Genomic DNA, 17,573 nt, shown 5'->3' on the forward strand with positions numbered 1-17,573 from the left:
TGATATTTCATTTAATTTTGTTGTATTTGATTATTGTATGGAGTTTATTTATAATGTTATGCAGTGTATGAAGTGTTTAGACTATTTTATGGAGTTTATAAACAATTTCATGGAGTGTTTATGGAATGTATAGACAATTTTATGTTGTGTTTATGGAGTGTTTATGCAGGTATTATGTATATTGATTATGCCCAATTTTAAGTAGAGGTCATGCCGAATTTTATACAAGTATTATATATATAGATTATGCTCAATTTTAAATAGAAGTTATGCCCAATCTTATACACGTATTATATATGTAGGTTATGCCCAATTTTATGTAAAATGTATGCATAATTTTATATACATTTTATTCGATATATTTTTGAAAAGTTTTAAATGTATGTTGAGGCTCAACTAAGTTCCGCTCGAAATATTTAAATCAAGTTTGACTCGAACATAAGCAGGTTCAGGCTCGACTCGGCTCGATGCCACCCATAAGCCTGATCCATTTCCTATGCCCCTCCCCAAGTAGTAGATTCAAACTCGATGAAGCTGAAGCTTTTATACTTGGAATTTTTCTGCAGTTACTTGTTTACAACCACTGCTCCTTCACACATATTGCAGGTTACTTTTCAACCAGCTGAACTGGAAACAATGGATCCAACATAGAGTGCGAGCAAGAATACTCCCTCAGTTTTGGTTAATTGATCTTGGGGCTTCGTAAAATTTGTTAAGAAGAGGACGAAAACGAGGAAGGGGTATTTACTAACCTTTTGGACTTTCTTACTTTGCAATGGAAAACAAGTTGAATAATACCCATCCCTCCTTTTCATGCCTCGGTATGCTTAAACCGAAAGTGGCTAAAACACCATTTGAATGTCTAACACTGTAACAGGCTCACTGGGTATAAAATTCTCATGAACTTGACACGGCACAGAATTTGGCCTGTTAAGGTCAGGAATAAAATAAATTCCTTATAATTAGACCACAACCAGAGCCAAACAAAGAGTTTTCATTCTTTAACACTTAATTCAACAGTTGGCAAATTGCGATAAATGATAGAAAACAAAAACATCTTTAGTTCTAAGTAACGGTGATGACAAGAAGATTCATGAAAATCCCCCCCCCCCCCCCCGGCAGCACTGAGACACTTATTTTGAAATTTGTAAAATAACTGCTCATTTAAATTGTATGTGGGCTCACACACCCAGATCCGCCAAGCATTTGGTGGATTTTCATGCTAAAAGGGGTTCTTCCCTCCAATACCTCGTTGTAGAGGATAGGCCGCCATGCTAGGTTATATTCTTCCCCTTCCTTTGAATTAAATTCACACCATTTCCTGAAAAAAAATGACTAGTAGATTCATAATCATTACAAGGGTTAACAACTTATTTAAACAAAGAATACTTCTAAGAAGTTTGTTCAGAACTTTCTACATAACAGGGCAAAAACAGATGTTCATATAATAAAATACATGTTTGATGTTCTGCAAGACTAGGTTTTATATCAGATTTGATTGATTAGTAAGTACAAAATATTGTACTAATGGGACTGTCACGATGTAATGAGATATGCCTTGACATTCACTGGAATGATTAGAAGAAGCATAAAATTTCACACATAGATAAATATTCAAGCTCGAATACTGCCAGATACATTTGATAGTGTGAAGCTGATTACCATGCACCCATGATCATATGAAAAGCAAAGTCCGGTAAATAAATAAGGGGCTACTGCCTGCCCGTGTCTTCTTGTAATTTACAGTATCCACTCATGAGGAAAAATGCAAAACTGCTCACATTATTCCAGAAAGAGATGTGCATTCAAAAATACCTCAGCTAATGATCATTTGGTTCAGAAACGTAGCATGCTCAGGAAAATACTCCAGTAGTTCATCCTTAGTCACCCAAACATGATCCTCACACTTCTCAATCTTTAACCTGCTGGTCCCAATTACTTGAGACTTGAAAAAAAACCTCTGAAATACAAAAGATAAACACGTAGCTATTGGAATTCAAGTTTGTTAAATTGCATTTGATGACAATAATGAGCAGTTGCAGAGGATACCTTAAAAGGTGGGATAGTTGGGGACTCTCCAGTTGGTTGGATAGCCATGTGCGCCATGGGAGCATTACCGACAAAGTATGTATGAGAAAGATCTCCTATAACAGATTCTAGGGCTGATTCTGCACACTGAAAATTTAAGCATTTGGAGCCAAGTTTCAGTAAATGTCAATTAAAAGAGGACAAAACCACATTCTATTTCCACAGTTCAGATGAGGCAAAAGGCATGTCTATTGCTAAAGGCAACCAAGAAAGTAAAGGCCTCACCTTTCGCATGGTCTCTTCAATTTCATAGACTTTCTCAGGAAAATGCCAAACTAATTTATCTGATGGGGTCCCAATAGCGTTACCTTTCAGCAGAAGATAAAGTCTTCTATCAAGTGCTCTCTGTAATGACCTTTAAAACAGTCCCAATTACCACATCATATGAAGAGTAACATAAAACAGTTCCTCGTTAATAATATCTGTATATCCCACCTAGAAATTAAGGGAACTTTTTCTTTCTTGAAAGGGAATTAAGGGGAACATCTAGCATCAAAATGATTATAAATGCATAAAATTAGCTCCAATGCACACAATCGCACGTGCGTTCACACATGTGCTCCGATTTATATAGTGTCGTTGATGTTATCTCTGTTACATTTCAGAGCTCTACCATTGATCAAAATGTCAGAGATACGAGATTAAGCACATATTTCTTGTGATTTTGTATAATTCCAGGACCTGACCAGCCAGTAGAGTCATAGGTATTTGACTGCTCAAAGCTCCAAAATGGTAGCATATCAGCCTCCAAGCAAAATCATTCATGTGTTGTGTACCACACACTTACTGAAGGAAAGCGGTACAATTGCAACCAAAATATTGGAAGACTTTATTTTACCAAGATGTACAACATTAAGATTTTAGAATTTGAAGGAGAGACTTGATCATTCTTGTGGAGTCATTGCATAATATCACAGCCCAGAGTGAATCTTAAAGCAACACACCTCATGGTAACCAAACTCCTTAATTTGGATACAATTGATTAGCTCCCTCGTCTAACTCCGTGTAAACATCTTGGTGGTATTTGTTGAAGAGATTGGCCTCTACAGAATTGGACAGTAAGAGTTATGCTGTTTTTAGTTTAATCTTTTTATCAACTGTTTTACTACTACACAACAGATATAATTTAATACCTTAACTTTGTTATTCTGATTCTTATTTGAACACATTAATTTTTCTACTTTATTGTAATACTGGTAAGCAACTTTTGCTGGTCTTATCAACCTGTTCTGTCAGAAAGTTTTCCTAAAGAAACAAGAAAGGCACATGAAAAATTCCATGAAACAATTAAGTTGAAACACTGCTAATAAAAGTTTTTTGCATAAATGAAGAACCTCTCCTTGTTAATATATCATTTTTAAGGAATATGACACCTACTCCGGTGGTTAAATTGATGCGTCCATCAAATTTTCTGTAGATGCAGATTTAATACGCCAGGCCCCAAGTTTTACAAGATGGAACTTTACACACTCATGCCTTTGCAAAAACAGCAAGGAAGTGATGTTTCAGTTGGGGGTTAAAGTTAACATCCAAATGAAATCTACAACTTTAATGAGGTGTAAATATCAGAATCTATAGTGTAGAATTTCTAGAAAAGAGAAATAATGTTTGACTTGATTATAACTAGGTACAATGAGCATCTATTTATAATAGAGGAAACAAGTAGAATTAGATACAATTAAACTACCCATGTCCCAGTTACAACAAAAGTCTAACACTTACAAGTCGTAGAATAATTAAACAACTGAACATAAGTAGAAGACTAACATAACTAAAACACTTTTTAATTGAGACTCTTCTGTGAGACTCTTGTAAGACTCTATTATATTAATTATGCCTCTATGAGACTTCTTGTTGAAGAATCATATAAGACTTTTCCATACCCGTTCTTCGATACTCCCCCTCAAACTAGAGTTTATGACTTCAGCTTGTAACCGAAAAGATTTTGGGTCTTTCGTCTTGGGTCTTCAATCTTCGTTGGCTACAACTTTTTTCATATATGCCAAATTCTTCCTCTAATGGTTGCCCCCTTTATTAAGTATTTTGGTCACATAAAAATTACCACAATGTAGAATAAAATACCTCTTTCTTATACTTTTTTTTCCCTTCTCCCCCTCAAGCAAGGGGATAAAAGGACATAGAGACCCAACTTAGATAAAACAAAATATGAGAGAAGAAAATCACTCCTAGTCGTACAACAAAACTTAATACACCCAGTAAAACAAAATTCATAGTCAGAAACAAACTTTGCTCAATTCCAAAGGCTAAAAAAGACCTAATTTTAGGCATAAAAAGAGATTCTTCACTTTTTAAGGGTAGCTCAAACAAAAATCACTTCTTGGGTGAAGAACAAAAAGACTTGAGTCAACTGGATGTTGGGCGCACTCCTATACTTTGTAGGTAATGGGTCTATGCTTTGCTCTGAAGTAATGAAAACAAAAGATGATAAACTGAAGAAATACTAGAGGAAAAACAACTTTAACTAGAAGGAGTCTCTACTTTCAAACAAATCTAGAATGTGACCATTTTTTTTAAATAATAGGGGAGGATGTAGTTGTAGAACTATAATAACAAACAAATCGGACCAAGTATGACCTCAAGGAGATTTCCTGGGGATTGACCTAAATTTTTTGGAGTTGACGATGCAGTGTAAGACCACCCGAAGCCAAATCGCCCGGTGCAATCTCCCCTCGAAAAAAAAAAACTAATTTTACTAACACAACATACCAAATATGAAGCCTATACCGAGGTCATACACGCCAAGGCACTATATTCAATCATCAAATTCTGAAGTGTGCCATCACAGCAAGCCTCCAATTAGCACCCAAACTTTGTCGTGTCGTGCCCAACAACTCTAGACATCCACAAAACACGAGGTGCACTGAACCACAGTAATAGTGACTGCAATGATCAAACCGTATATACCTAAAACTCCAGCCATAACAATAGGCACAATCAACTTCATCACGAGTTGCATTCATTGCTGGACTCACGGCACCACCAGAAAGAGGTTTGGATCCTTTTGTAATCGCTTCTCTCCCTAGAGCGTTGCTGAAGAGGATACTTCTTATGAAACAATTTCGACAAGGATGTCAAGCCGGAGCTCATTGGCTAGCATATAGGAACATCGATGGCAAAGGACCATCATGGTTCTACCATCTCCAAAGGAGGGGATAGCAAGAAGGTGACCATGACACTACCATAGGACTTCAAATAGTAGAAGTTTTCAACAGTTCTACATGTCATCCAATACGACAGTGACTCTCAAATTTTCCTCTTAGGACATTTGTTTACCTACTCAAACCAATTCCAACCCAAGTAGGATTCATTCCTGGGATTCCATTTTTTTAGCACAAAAAATGGGAAGCAACAACTGAGAATACCTACTCGAACCAATGTCAACCCAAGTAGGATTCCTTCCTGGTTTCAATTTTTCCAGCACCAAAATACCGAAGGAAAAACAACAACTGAGAAAAATCAGGAAGACTGGTTATTTTAGCAGTTTCAACCCTTGTAGAGCTTTTCCTCCTTTTGGTTCTTTCCAGCATCAGAACACAAATATTCAAGATGTTTTTCCAGGAATCCTCTGGTTCTCTTTGAATCTACAACCAGTAATATTGTAACCAGAATATGCAACGTGATTTCCTAGCTGTTCTGCATCAAAGGAAATCAGTTATCACCTTGATGTTTCTTCGATCTTTCAACCAGAATTATGGACCAATGTTTGAGATGGGTTTGGACGACACACTTAAGACAACAACTTTGTTTCTGAACTGATTACCAATGAGCAGAACAACTTGATGAATCTTTGAGAAGTAATCAAACAGCCCGTGGCGTTTGAGGATAGTTTCTATAAAGAAGATGTTGTTGTTGGACAACTCTTGGTTTGGCTTTTCTTGGCAGAAAAAGAACACAGAACCTGGCATTGCAATAGCAAGTAGCTGAAACTGGATATGTTGAAGGGGATGGAATACAGAGACAAAAATTGATACAAGGAGGAAGAGCTTACAAGTAACAGAGGGACCAGACCCTAAACTAGGAATTATGGTAAAAATAAACTAGGGCAAGGAAATTAGTGACAATGAAAAGGATAAACTACAATAAAAACCTGATTAAGAGAGAGAAACAAATCGCCTCTATAAATTGACGTTGCGTTAATTTACAAACCCTACGATACCATGTTGTATTTTTGGAAAAGATAAATAATCCATTGACTTGATTATAACTAAGTACAATGATCCTCTATTTATAACAGAAGAAACAAGCAGAATCAAATTACAATTAAACTACCCATGTCCCAGTTACACCCAAAGTCTAACACTTAAAGATAAGTCATTGAGTGATTAAACAACTGAACATAAATGGAAGACTAACATAACTAAAACTCCTTTTAACTGAGACTCTTGTAAGATTCCACTATATTAATTTTGGCTCTATGAAACTTCATGCTATGAGAGTCATGTAAAACTCTTTGATACCTATTCTTCAACATATAGGTTTAGTTTGTTAATAACTGAAGTTCATAATAAAGTTGGTTGTAGCAGTTTACTATGATCACTACTAAGAAGAATAGGAAAAAATGTTCAAGAGTACTAAAAGAAAAACATAAAAAAAAGACTAAAGGATGAAAGTATAGAGAGAGGGAGGTATGTTCTTTGTCTTCTTGGACATCTTGAATTCTCATATATGAAGCATTGATGAGATATCAATCTTTGCCTCCCCGCCACTTTCTATGACTAACTCAATATGCCTTGCTACCTCTTCCTAAGTTATGCAAAACTCTTATAGTCGACAATGGCAATGGTGGTTCCCTGATGCTTGCGGAATGATACAAATTGCAGAGCCTTCTCTGGTAAGCTGGAGTTGATGAAAGGATCAAGGTCATGTGTATTCTTCTCATACTCTTTGGGCTTCCGACTTTAAGGAGTTTGAAGATTTTGAAAGGACCTACATAGGCTGAATTGGCAATCCATTGCTGCCCTTCTTTCCCCAAGATTAAGCAGCAAATGGCCCAGAATTCTCCCACAATTAGCTTCATCAAATTTAACTTTTACGGGAGCTCACTTCTCACTGTAGGCCCTGCCAAAATTGGAGGTGCCTTCAGGGTTGTAATCTTTGCACCTCCAACTAGTGAGAGATTTAGGAGCTACCCTACAATCATTGGTTGTAAGGGACGTGCTCCCTCAAATTTTGTAATTCTCTTTCGTTTTAATAATACATCTTCTTCTTCAAAAAAAACTAGTGAGAGATTTAGAGTCAACCTCAATCATTATAGGACTACAAAGGCGCCTCCAATTCAGGCAGGGCTTGGAGTGCCAAATGAGCTCCCATTAGAGTAAAATTTGAGAAGACCATTGACCTGGTTCAATGTCTTTCAGTTAGTTGGCGCACTAAGTGCCTTGCTTGGCAGATCAGGTGTTGGACAAACTTCCTTGATAAGGTGTCACATGAATATTCTGTTGTAACTGAAACCAATTTGGAATCCCTTTTGTTTTTGTGATGTTGCCTGCCTGTCTTTTATCTTTGTTGCACGCTGACTTATTCTTTTTTATAAAACTCTCCCTCATTCCAAAAAAAAAAAACAAAAAAAAAAAGAAAAGAAGCATGGAGGAGATTAAAATGGTAGAGTATTTTATGAATAGGTTCAAATTGAAGGTTCAAACCAAATTAGATCACAAGTAGTCACCATCTAGCCTGTTCTACTCTAAGATAAAGCATTAACCAGAACTGGATGAACTGGAATATAGATAAACAGATTGATTACCCAACCTCCATGTGATTAAAGCAACTAAAATATGAGATAGAGAGGTTAGATTTGGCTACAGACCTAGTAAAAAATATAAAAATATAAAAATAAAATTTAATAAAAAATAAACTACTTCAAAATGTGGTTTTTTTATCAGGAAGAATTTTATTACAAGAGGAAAATTTTACAATTGGTTACAGACCCAAAAACTTACTTTTCACAAAATGTAGTTCTGAATCCTAGTTTGATATGTAGTTAAGAAAGTGAAGTAATAAGATGATTTTCAAACCATGGAATGATATCAAACTGTAAAGAAATGTACAGGGTTCTCAAAACCATTTACTGATACAATCATGTTCATGTTTCAGACTAGAACATTTTACATGGCTTTACTACCATCAACAAACAGTTATAGAGCAACTAAAAGAAAGTGATGATGCATACTTCCTGTCATTAGTCTTGTCAGCTTCAGTCATTCGTGGAGCAGGTTCAAAATCAATTTGATAATCACCTTTTCCCCTGTCACCAACAAAATGATTGTAGGAAACCCCAAATAAGGATATTTGCAATATCAGTTGATCATGTGTGAAATGAAATAAGGATGAAATATTCTTAAGACCAACTTATTATAGGAGTAAGAAGAAACATATAAAACACATACATTCACATTTTTACATGTGGAAGACTCAACACTCCACAGAAACACAATACATCAGTTGAACTATAATAAAGAGCAAAATAAAAGTAAAACAGTTCCCTTTTGAATTACTAAGGATCTTAATAGAATTGGGTGCTCTCAGCCTTCCCGCCGCCCGATCATGGCTACCTGGGCCCTCCACCAACGGGTCATTTCAAGCTAAACTTTGATGAAAGCGCTATTGGCTGCCCTAGTCTTGCAGGTTATGGAGTGGTCATTCACGATGCAAATGGTAATCTCTTTTCCTCCTTTGCGGCCATCTTGGTATCTCCGACTCCATAACTGTTGAACTCTCTGGATTGCTGAACGGAATCAAAGTATTCACTAGCCGGCTCGTGGGCCTCCTTTGCATCGAAGGGGACTCAAAGACTGTCAACAACTGGTGTGCAAAATCTATCAGACCTCCGTGGCGCCATTGGGATATGTATTCAGAAATTTGTAATTTAATTTCTTCTTTAAATTGTAATTGGAAGTACATTTCTCACTCTGCCAATCATTTGGCAGACATTCAGGCTAAGAAGGGTATTTCACTCCAACACCTTGTTGGGGAGGAAGGCCCTCCTAGTTAGGTTTGTTTGTACTCTTCACTCTCTTTTATAGTTTATACACCTCATTTCAAAAAAATAAAAATAAAATAGAATTGGGTGCTACTTGCAACAGAAGAGCTCCCACGCAGGGTTTTTATGAAACCTAGACTAAGGCTGGGACAATATAGTGAAAGAATGATAAGTGTAAAAGGTATCTTTCTCCAAGAAGGCTCAACTTTCATCTAAAATAGTAACTTTCTGGAGGAACCACATACTTCCCCAATAAAAATTTGAACAGTACAAATAGTAAGCGAAGACGGAAGGCTTACAAAGAAATACAGGAAATGGATAATTAACAACTTGACAACGAACTTGTGACTAAATCAAACTGGTAGTTGACTTCACTCAAACAATGTGCGTAATAACCAGGAAATTTCTACTTCTATGTCAGTTCTCTCTCCAGTAAAATTGTAATTTCACATAAATTATCTTATTAGTTTCTAAACAATTTTTTTAAACAGTTCACCTTTTACTTTTTTATTTTAATTAAAAACAAATCAAATCTCAAATCAAGATTTAGCTACTCTTTGTATCATACAAAAGCCACTTTCAAGAGCATAAAACATAATAAGAGCTCAAATATTAAAAAAAATTGGAAATTCATGACATTTGAGCAGATACTGGTGAATGACAACTTAAATGCATTTAACTTCACAGTAAATCAATCAACTGAGATCACCTTGCATCTGATTTTCCTAAAACCTCATCAGGGTATCTCCTTCGATATTGTTGCCTCCACCGTAACCTTAAGCCAGGAAATCAAAAGTTTATAAAAAAAAAAAATTATTGCACCTAATGTAATGAAAATTTGTTAAAGAAGTGTTGAGAGATTACGAGAATTCTTGAAAAGCATAGACAACAGGATCAATTTTGGGGATGACGACTGGCAACCTCTCAAAAAGCACAGAAGCAACAAGTTTCTCAGTGGCAGAAGTAGAATACCCTCGAGGCTTCAGAGATTGCAGAAATATAGAGGTGGATTTATGCATTTCTTAGTGTTGCTCCTAGAGATACTAAACAACTTCGAAGCCCTCCGCTTAACCCTGCAAGGAAGAAGGCGGCGACTGAAACATTGTTAAGCATTTTATGAACATGACACTGCAATGACTATCTCACTCAAAAGCAACAAAATGTGGGAAGAACTTGTAGAAACATGCTGTAATTTTTAGGTTGTGTTTGGAAGCACAGAAAATGGATAAAAAATAAAATAAAGAGAAAATAGAGAGAAAGAAAAAAGGAAAGAAGAAAAGAGCCTTTTTTTCTTGTTTGGTGTAGAAGAGAAAGTGGGAGAGAAAATAGAAGAGAAACATGATTTCCAAAGTTTAGATGCACATGTAAAGTAGAAAAGAAATTTGAAAAAAAAAAAGTAAAGCACTTCAAAAAGTTAAAAATCAGAATTAAAAGCATCATAAACTACTCTCATTTGAAAAACCATTATATATGAATCCATAATGCATATAAAATAGTTTTGACCAAAGTACTTCATGTGGAACAAGACTGGCTGTTTATACAAGTAGGAAAAAGAAAAAGAACAACCATCATCATGAGTATGGGATTGGTTCATGTTCTAATATTTCATAAGATTCATGAAGCTGCTGATGTGATGCTTCATTGAGACAGGAGAAGAAGACCAAAGCAAAACCCACAACCAAAGGAACCGTGAGGGATACAAATCTCAACTCTTAGGAGGATTGTGCAACACAGTAGTTGACACATAGCTTATAACTAATAGACACTCCTTCATAGGCTGAAAAGCTCAAAATTGCACCTCATAAATTATGTAAGGGTTTCATTCCACCATAATGTTAAAAACAAATTGGTGCAAGAATGTGACTTGAACAGCATAATATCTCATAGAAGAACAGAACATTGGAATGGTCTATCTAACAACATAAAGTCCCAGTTCTGATCTATCATTAAGCCCAAAATCAGTTCGACAGAAACCCAATACTGATTATGAATATGTGAACCAAAAACAGATCTTATCAAACCTAAAAGTGTGTCATAGAGAAAATGCAAGTGGTAAAATGGTAGTTAAACACATTTTAAAATGGAAGCATGCAAGCTTAGTCAAATGTTGGAAGTATTGAATCTAAATATTTGGGGCAACGGATACTTGAGAATTCGTATTTACAATAGAAAGAAACAAATAAAAGAAAAATAACCCCATCTGCAGCAACTAGAGTACGAGGAAAAGAGAAGTCCATCCACAGTCCATGGAGCACAAGAGTAGTGCTCGTCATTTTCAGCTTGGGATTAATGTCTCTCTTTAATTAACCTCACTTTTCAACAAATAATGTTTACTACATGTATAAATGGATTGAATCATTGGCCACAACCTCGCGATATCATCAACCAATAACAAGTAATCATAAAAAAAAAATATTATGAATACCTGTAAAGGTACAAAACAATCCTAGTATATCACTGCGCCCGCCTCAAATACATCCTATCTTTTAACACTTTCTGAACTACTACTTCAGCAAAAAATTATAAGAATGAACATACAAAAATAGAGTCACTTTTCTTTGTGTAAATGTAAACGAGAAATGCGGCTCTTTTAATTTAACTCCCGAATGCTGTTCTTAGTGTATTGAAAATTGTCAAATGAAGTAAGGAATGAGTAATACTATGAAAATATAGGATTTGACGACAACAACAATTACATGTTGGAGACGAGAGACGACGTGATCCATAAAGGGTTTGAAAAGAAAGGAAGAGAGATTGGCTTTGGGAAAGAAAAGCACCTGGAAGCCGATGAAGTACGCAAGTAAGGCGATGGAGGCTCTTTGACCGTTTGAGAGTTGAGACTCAAGAAAGGAGCCCTATTAGTTTCTTCTCGTTTCTCCTCTAACGAAGGAAAATCTTTATGCTTTGTTAGTACACATCGAAATGGAATGTATAGTATAAGGTATTTTTTTTGTGCTAGTGTGTATAATGGAATATATAGTAGAGGAAATAATAGATTTAAATTTTATAAGAGTATATAAATTTCTTTGATAGATTTAACTTTATAAGATAGTTTTATTCAACTAAACTAAGATAAGTTTTAATTTGTTTTTAAATTAAAATTATTTAATTAATTGAATATATAATTTTTTATTAAACAAATCCTTACTTTTATAATACCCAAATGTTAATCAAATTGTTACTTTAATAATATCTAAATTCTCACTCTTAAAATAAAAAATTAAATATAATATTTAAATCATAAATGAAAAAGGGTATTTTATTATATAAAATTACTTTCATAGATTTAAATTTTATATGATAGTTTTATTTGACTAAACTAGGATAGATGTTAACTTGTTTTAAATTAATAAATAATTTTAAATTAAATTAAGATTATTTAATTAATTTTATATATACAAATAAAGTTATTAAACAAGTACTTACTTTTGTAGTATCCAAATACTTAATCAAATTATTACTTTTACTAGATCTAAATTATCACTTTTAAATTAATTGTCAAATATAATATTAAAAATCATATTTTTTGTAATTAAAAAAATTTATTTTATTATATAAAATTACTCAGATGGATTTAATTTTTATAAGATAATTTTATTTAACCATTCTATTATTAAACTAAGATAAAATTTAGCTTGCTTAAATTAATAAAAAAATAAATAAATTAAGCTGATTTAATTAATTAAATATATAAAAATAAAATACTTGAACAAGTTCTTTCTTTTATAATATCTAAAGCCAAGAGTGAGATGGCAAAACGACCAAAACAAGAGAGAGAAAGAGAACGAGCCAATAAGTGAGTGAAAGTGAATTCACTAGCCTTAGGAGAATGAAAGTGAAATCCCTAGGTAATTCACTTTCACTTGCCACTTTCAATGTACATTAATGAGTTTGAGGGCTACTTTCACTAGTAAAAGTGTTTTCCCTTTCACTTCGAGAGCATACTAATAGGACCTAAATCATGGGTGAAAAGTTGGGGTGGAGTTCAATTTACCTAGGGAAATGAGAATGTGAAATGTTAGAATATAAAATTCTACCTCTCACGAATGAAAATCAATTTTCTATCAAATGATTCCATACCCCCTTCCAATAATGGGAGATTGATGGCAAAGAGTGATCCTCACTACCCCTCTGTCTCGATTTCTTTAGCTTTTTTAGGGACAAAGTCTTTCGTTTGTGGCGGTGGTGTGGAGGGACGCTTCTCTTGTTTTGAAAAATTAATAATTAATCAATATAAATGTTTATTTTTAAATCACTTATAATGTTTATTAACTTAAAATATGTTTGAAAATGATTTTTTTAAATACTTAAATAAAATAAATATTATCTTAAAATTTTATATACAAAATTTGATTTTATTTAATAATACTTTTTATTTTAATTGACAATCATTAAAAAATAAAAATATTTTTAATTTTTTAAATAAATTCATTTGGAAAATTTATAATTATTTAATTCAAAACTATATCAAAATTTAAATTATGTTATATAATAAAAAAATGTTTTTGTAATATAATATAATATAAATTATTATACATGTAATAATTAATTTTAATTTTATAATTAATTTGATTCATAGTTATTTATAAAAGCAAGCTATTACATTAAACTTATTTTATAACTCAAGGACTTGAAGTAGCCAATAGTTGCATAAGTTTTTATTTTCTTCTAATTATCTCATCCTAACCCATTTTATTAATTAATTCTATAATATTTTTCATGAGGTTACAAGAACACAAAAAAATACATTCCATTACACTTTCAATAGGACATACTAACACAGAAAACTATATTCCCTAAGGAAAATAAATCACTCTAGAATTCACATTCACTTTCTCTTTCTTTGGGTGATCTACTTTCAAGTGCATTACCCCTCTTCCTCACCCACACCCCAAGAGAGATGGAGGCTTCCCTTTCCTTTGTTTTTCTCTATTGATTTCTCAAACTAAACAAAAGAAAATAGTTATTTGTCTTGATTTTTTCTTACAAAATATTGGGCTTAATGGCACTTTTTTACAATTTTACCCATTGCAATTCCTCTACACAACACAACTTGTACTATCATAGAAAAATAATATGACTGAAAAATTGTTTTTACTAATTATTTAATTGAAATAAATTTCTATTAAAAATATTCTCTTTGGCAGCCTTTCTTGTCGTTATGCTACCATAAAAAATAACAAAAAGATTAGTTATAGTATCTATGTTTTCACTTGAATTACAAATATATATATTTTTTTAAATAAAAGATAAGGTTAAAGTAAGGACTACTTTTTCATAACTCCTATTGAAGTAAGAAGAAAACTCATTTTCTAATAATTTGTTAACATTTTCTTAAAGGTAACAAGAATCAAACAATTTTTTTTTTTATCTTTATAAATGTCACAAACACCAAAATATTTTGATAACACGAAAAATGTCTCAGTTAGGTTTTTTTTTTTCCTTGTTTCCCTATTACATAAACACACTCTAGTTTTACTATTATTTGTTGCACATTCTCCTTATTCAATGATGGTCTCTTTGCAAATTATTTTGTGTCCTTATTAAGGACTTTCATTATTTGGTATGTGTTATTTGGGAATTGGCCCATATCCATTGCTGTTATTCTCTCTGACTGAGACATTATTATTGAAGAAGGACTTATCAGTTGTTGACTGTTGTTAGCATTGGTTATTCAAATGAAGAAGAAAACACATGGTGGCTCCAACATATTGTTTTTTGGTGATTTCCCGTTACCCACTTATTATTTGTTAAAATCACTTATGAGCAATGCCTGTAGATCCACTACCTATAGAGGATAGGAGAGTGCCCAACATCTAGTGTGAGTCAAGTCTATTATTCACTTAAGAGGTGTTTTTTTTAGCTACCCAAAGATGGACTTTGTGCTCCACATGGCTACTTTTTCGCATTTGAAATTGAGCGGAGAGTATTTCTGACTATGACCATTTGACTGGAGTATGGAGCTTTGTCATACGGCTAGAAGTGATTTTTTTTTCTCTCACCATTATTTTGTGTCAGTTGGGTCTCTTAAAAAGAACAAAGAGATCACCAACTCAGGGGAAGTGTGGGAATATATGATTGAGTTGGACTGCCATTTTATATGGGAAGATCCTATCTAACAAGTTGGGCATTTATAATGTTTTCTCACCCCCAACTTGAGGAGGAGTATTGGAAGATGAGTTCAAGCCCATAGGACCAAGGAAGACCCACACATCCAAGGAGAAGGCTCACACGTCCAAGAAAGGTGGCATCATGATAAATAAGAAGACTTTTCTTAGAGATGGTATAAGGATGTAATTAGTCAAGGAACGACATGTCTACTTATGTCTTTTCTTATGTAAAGCTTGTAGCCCCTAAGGGCGTTATGGAGATGGTAGCATCCTCTAAAAAACCATAAATAGATGCCCTTGGCTTGGGGTAGAGCATTCAAGCTCTTTTCCCTTCTCTTAATTCGTCAAAGCTCTCTTTTAGCCTAAATGCTCTCTCTCCTTTCTCTCTTCTTTTTTTCTCCTCCTCTCCCTTTCTTACTTTGCTCGAGGTTCTAATCATGGGATCCTAAATTCAACACATGTTAATCTGATCTATATTTAAGGAGATATTCACATTGGAGTCGGCAAGGGTCAAGCTATTGAACGAATAAAATCAAGATGTGTAAAGATTCAAGAACGAAGAATTTATGTCAAATTAGGTCGCTTATCCTTTGTGTCTCCATGTTCTATGGACCGATTTGTATCCATTGTAGATGGCTCCCAAACCAAAGTTCAGGGCACTGGTACAACCTCTTTTTCACTTTCTAATGTTATATTTGTTCCACAATTTCCTTCAAGTCTTATGTTGACTAGTCAGTTGACAAAGAAACTAAACTATTTTGTAACTTTTTCCCTTCACATTGTATTTTTTAGGACGTCAAGAAGAAACAAATGATTGGTGATGGCCATGATAGAAGGGGCTTTTACTATATGGACCCAACTATATTAGCAGTTGTAACAATAACCATTAAAGATGCATAACAATGGCACAATTGGTTAGGTCATCCCTCTCTACCAAAGTTGAAATCTTTAGTTCCATCACTTAGCTCAGTTTCTTAGTTATCGTGTGAATTTTGTGAGCTTGAAAAACGTCACAGGTTTATTATCTAGCCTGGGCAAAATAATACTTCGTCTAGTCCTTTTGTTAGTTTTTGTTGATGATCATACAAGACTTACCTAGTTATATTTAATGAAAGATAGAACCGAAGTATTTACTATCTTTGCCTAGTTTTGTGCCATGGTAGACTCGGTTCAACAAAAAAGACTAAATATTTAGGTCTGATAATGCCAAGGAGTACAACTCTTCACAATTTCAAACCCTATGTCAACAAAAGAGTATTATTCATCAATCTTCATGTGTATACACCTCAACAAAATGGTGTGTTCAAAAGAAAATAAATAAACATATTATTGAAGTAGGAAGGACAATTATGCTTGTTACGAATGCTCCTTAGTTTTACTGGCTTTATGCCGTTCTCACTGCTTGTTTTCTGATTAACCGCATGCCTTATAGTGTTCTACGAGGTCCAACCCCATTTTCAAATTTGTTCACTAATTCATTCTCATTTCAATTAACACCAAGAGTATTTAGTTGCACAACCCTTGTTCATAAATTGGGTCCCCACCAAAAAAAGTTTAACCCTAGGGTAGTAAATTGTATTTTCTTGGGATATTCCATTAATTAGAAAGGATTTTACGTACCTGTTCTGATGCGTACTTTTGTTTCATTTAATGTCACATTTTTTTAGGATGTGCCATATTTTACAACTAGCTCTCTGCATGGGTTTCTACCTTCTATAGGAATGCCCTAGCCAATGTGCCAGTGGATACATAGGCTATAGCTTGATGTTGATATTGGCAGGTTTCAACAATTGGTTGGGAAACTGATTTACCTCACAATTACGAGTCATGACATATCATGTCCAGTTAGTGTTAGTAGTCAATACATGCATCAACCTCAACAATCTCATTGGATGACCTGGGAGAAAATTGTTCAGTATTTGAAGAAAAATCCTGGACAATGATTATTGTTTAAATCTCATGGACATACTGACATTGAATGTTTTGCAAATGCAGATTGGGTAAGCTCCTCAAATAGTAGAAAATCTAGCTTTGGATACTATACCACATTAGAAGGTAATTTGGTCACATGGAAGCACAAAAAATAGAATGTTGTGCCTAGGTTAAGTGCCAAGGTCAAATACAAAACCATGACATATGTTATAAGTGAGTTATTATGGCTCAAGTCCTTTGTGATTGAGCTCGGGTTCCATACAACCAAGCCTATACAATTTTGCTATGATAACCAGGTAGCCATTGACATTGCAATCAACCCAGTGTTTCATGAAATAACTTAACACATTAAGATAAATTGTCATTTTGTTCGAGAAAAATTACAAGTTGATGTTATATCAACACGACAGATACCCTCCAAGAATCAACTAGGGATATCTTTA

The 17,573-nt window shown here is 34.0% G+C and overlaps 1 protein-coding gene across 3 annotated transcripts; it reads right to left on the reverse strand.

Annotated features, from left to right (window-relative positions):
- Positions 1 to 1,110: 1,110 nt before the first annotated feature.
- LOC137963638 (uncharacterized) lies at positions 1,111 to 11,954 on the reverse strand. Of its 3 annotated transcripts, none has more exons than XM_068810787.1 (8): positions 11,866 to 11,954; positions 9,953 to 10,161; positions 9,798 to 9,863; positions 8,279 to 8,353; positions 2,314 to 2,443; positions 2,050 to 2,175; positions 1,816 to 1,960; positions 1,111 to 1,321 (listed from the first exon to the last, which is right to left on the reverse strand). In XM_068810787.1, exons 2-7 carry the CDS (start codon positions 10,105 to 10,107, stop codon positions 1,817 to 1,819), a joined length of 696 nt encoding a protein of 231 aa, XP_068666888.1. In that variant the 5' UTR covers positions 10,108 to 10,161; positions 11,866 to 11,954; the 3' UTR covers positions 1,111 to 1,321; position 1,816. The 3 variants fall into 3 exon arrangements, with proteins under 3 accessions (XP_068666888.1, XP_068666889.1, XP_068666892.1); XM_068810788.1 differs by having other exon boundaries at positions 1,111 to 1,335; XM_068810791.1 differs by lacking the exon at positions 1,111 to 1,321 and having other exon boundaries at positions 1,636 to 1,960.
- Between the last annotated feature and the right edge of the window lie 5,619 nt (positions 11,955 to 17,573).

Source organism: Aristolochia californica, unplaced genomic scaffold, assembly GCF_029961685.1.
Source record: "Aristolochia californica isolate CCGP_79_NKW_82.1479 unplaced genomic scaffold, dmAriCali1.0.hap1 SCAF_4, whole genome shotgun sequence".
In the NCBI taxonomy this organism is placed as follows: Eukaryota; Viridiplantae; Streptophyta; class Magnoliopsida; order Piperales; family Aristolochiaceae; genus Aristolochia; species Aristolochia californica.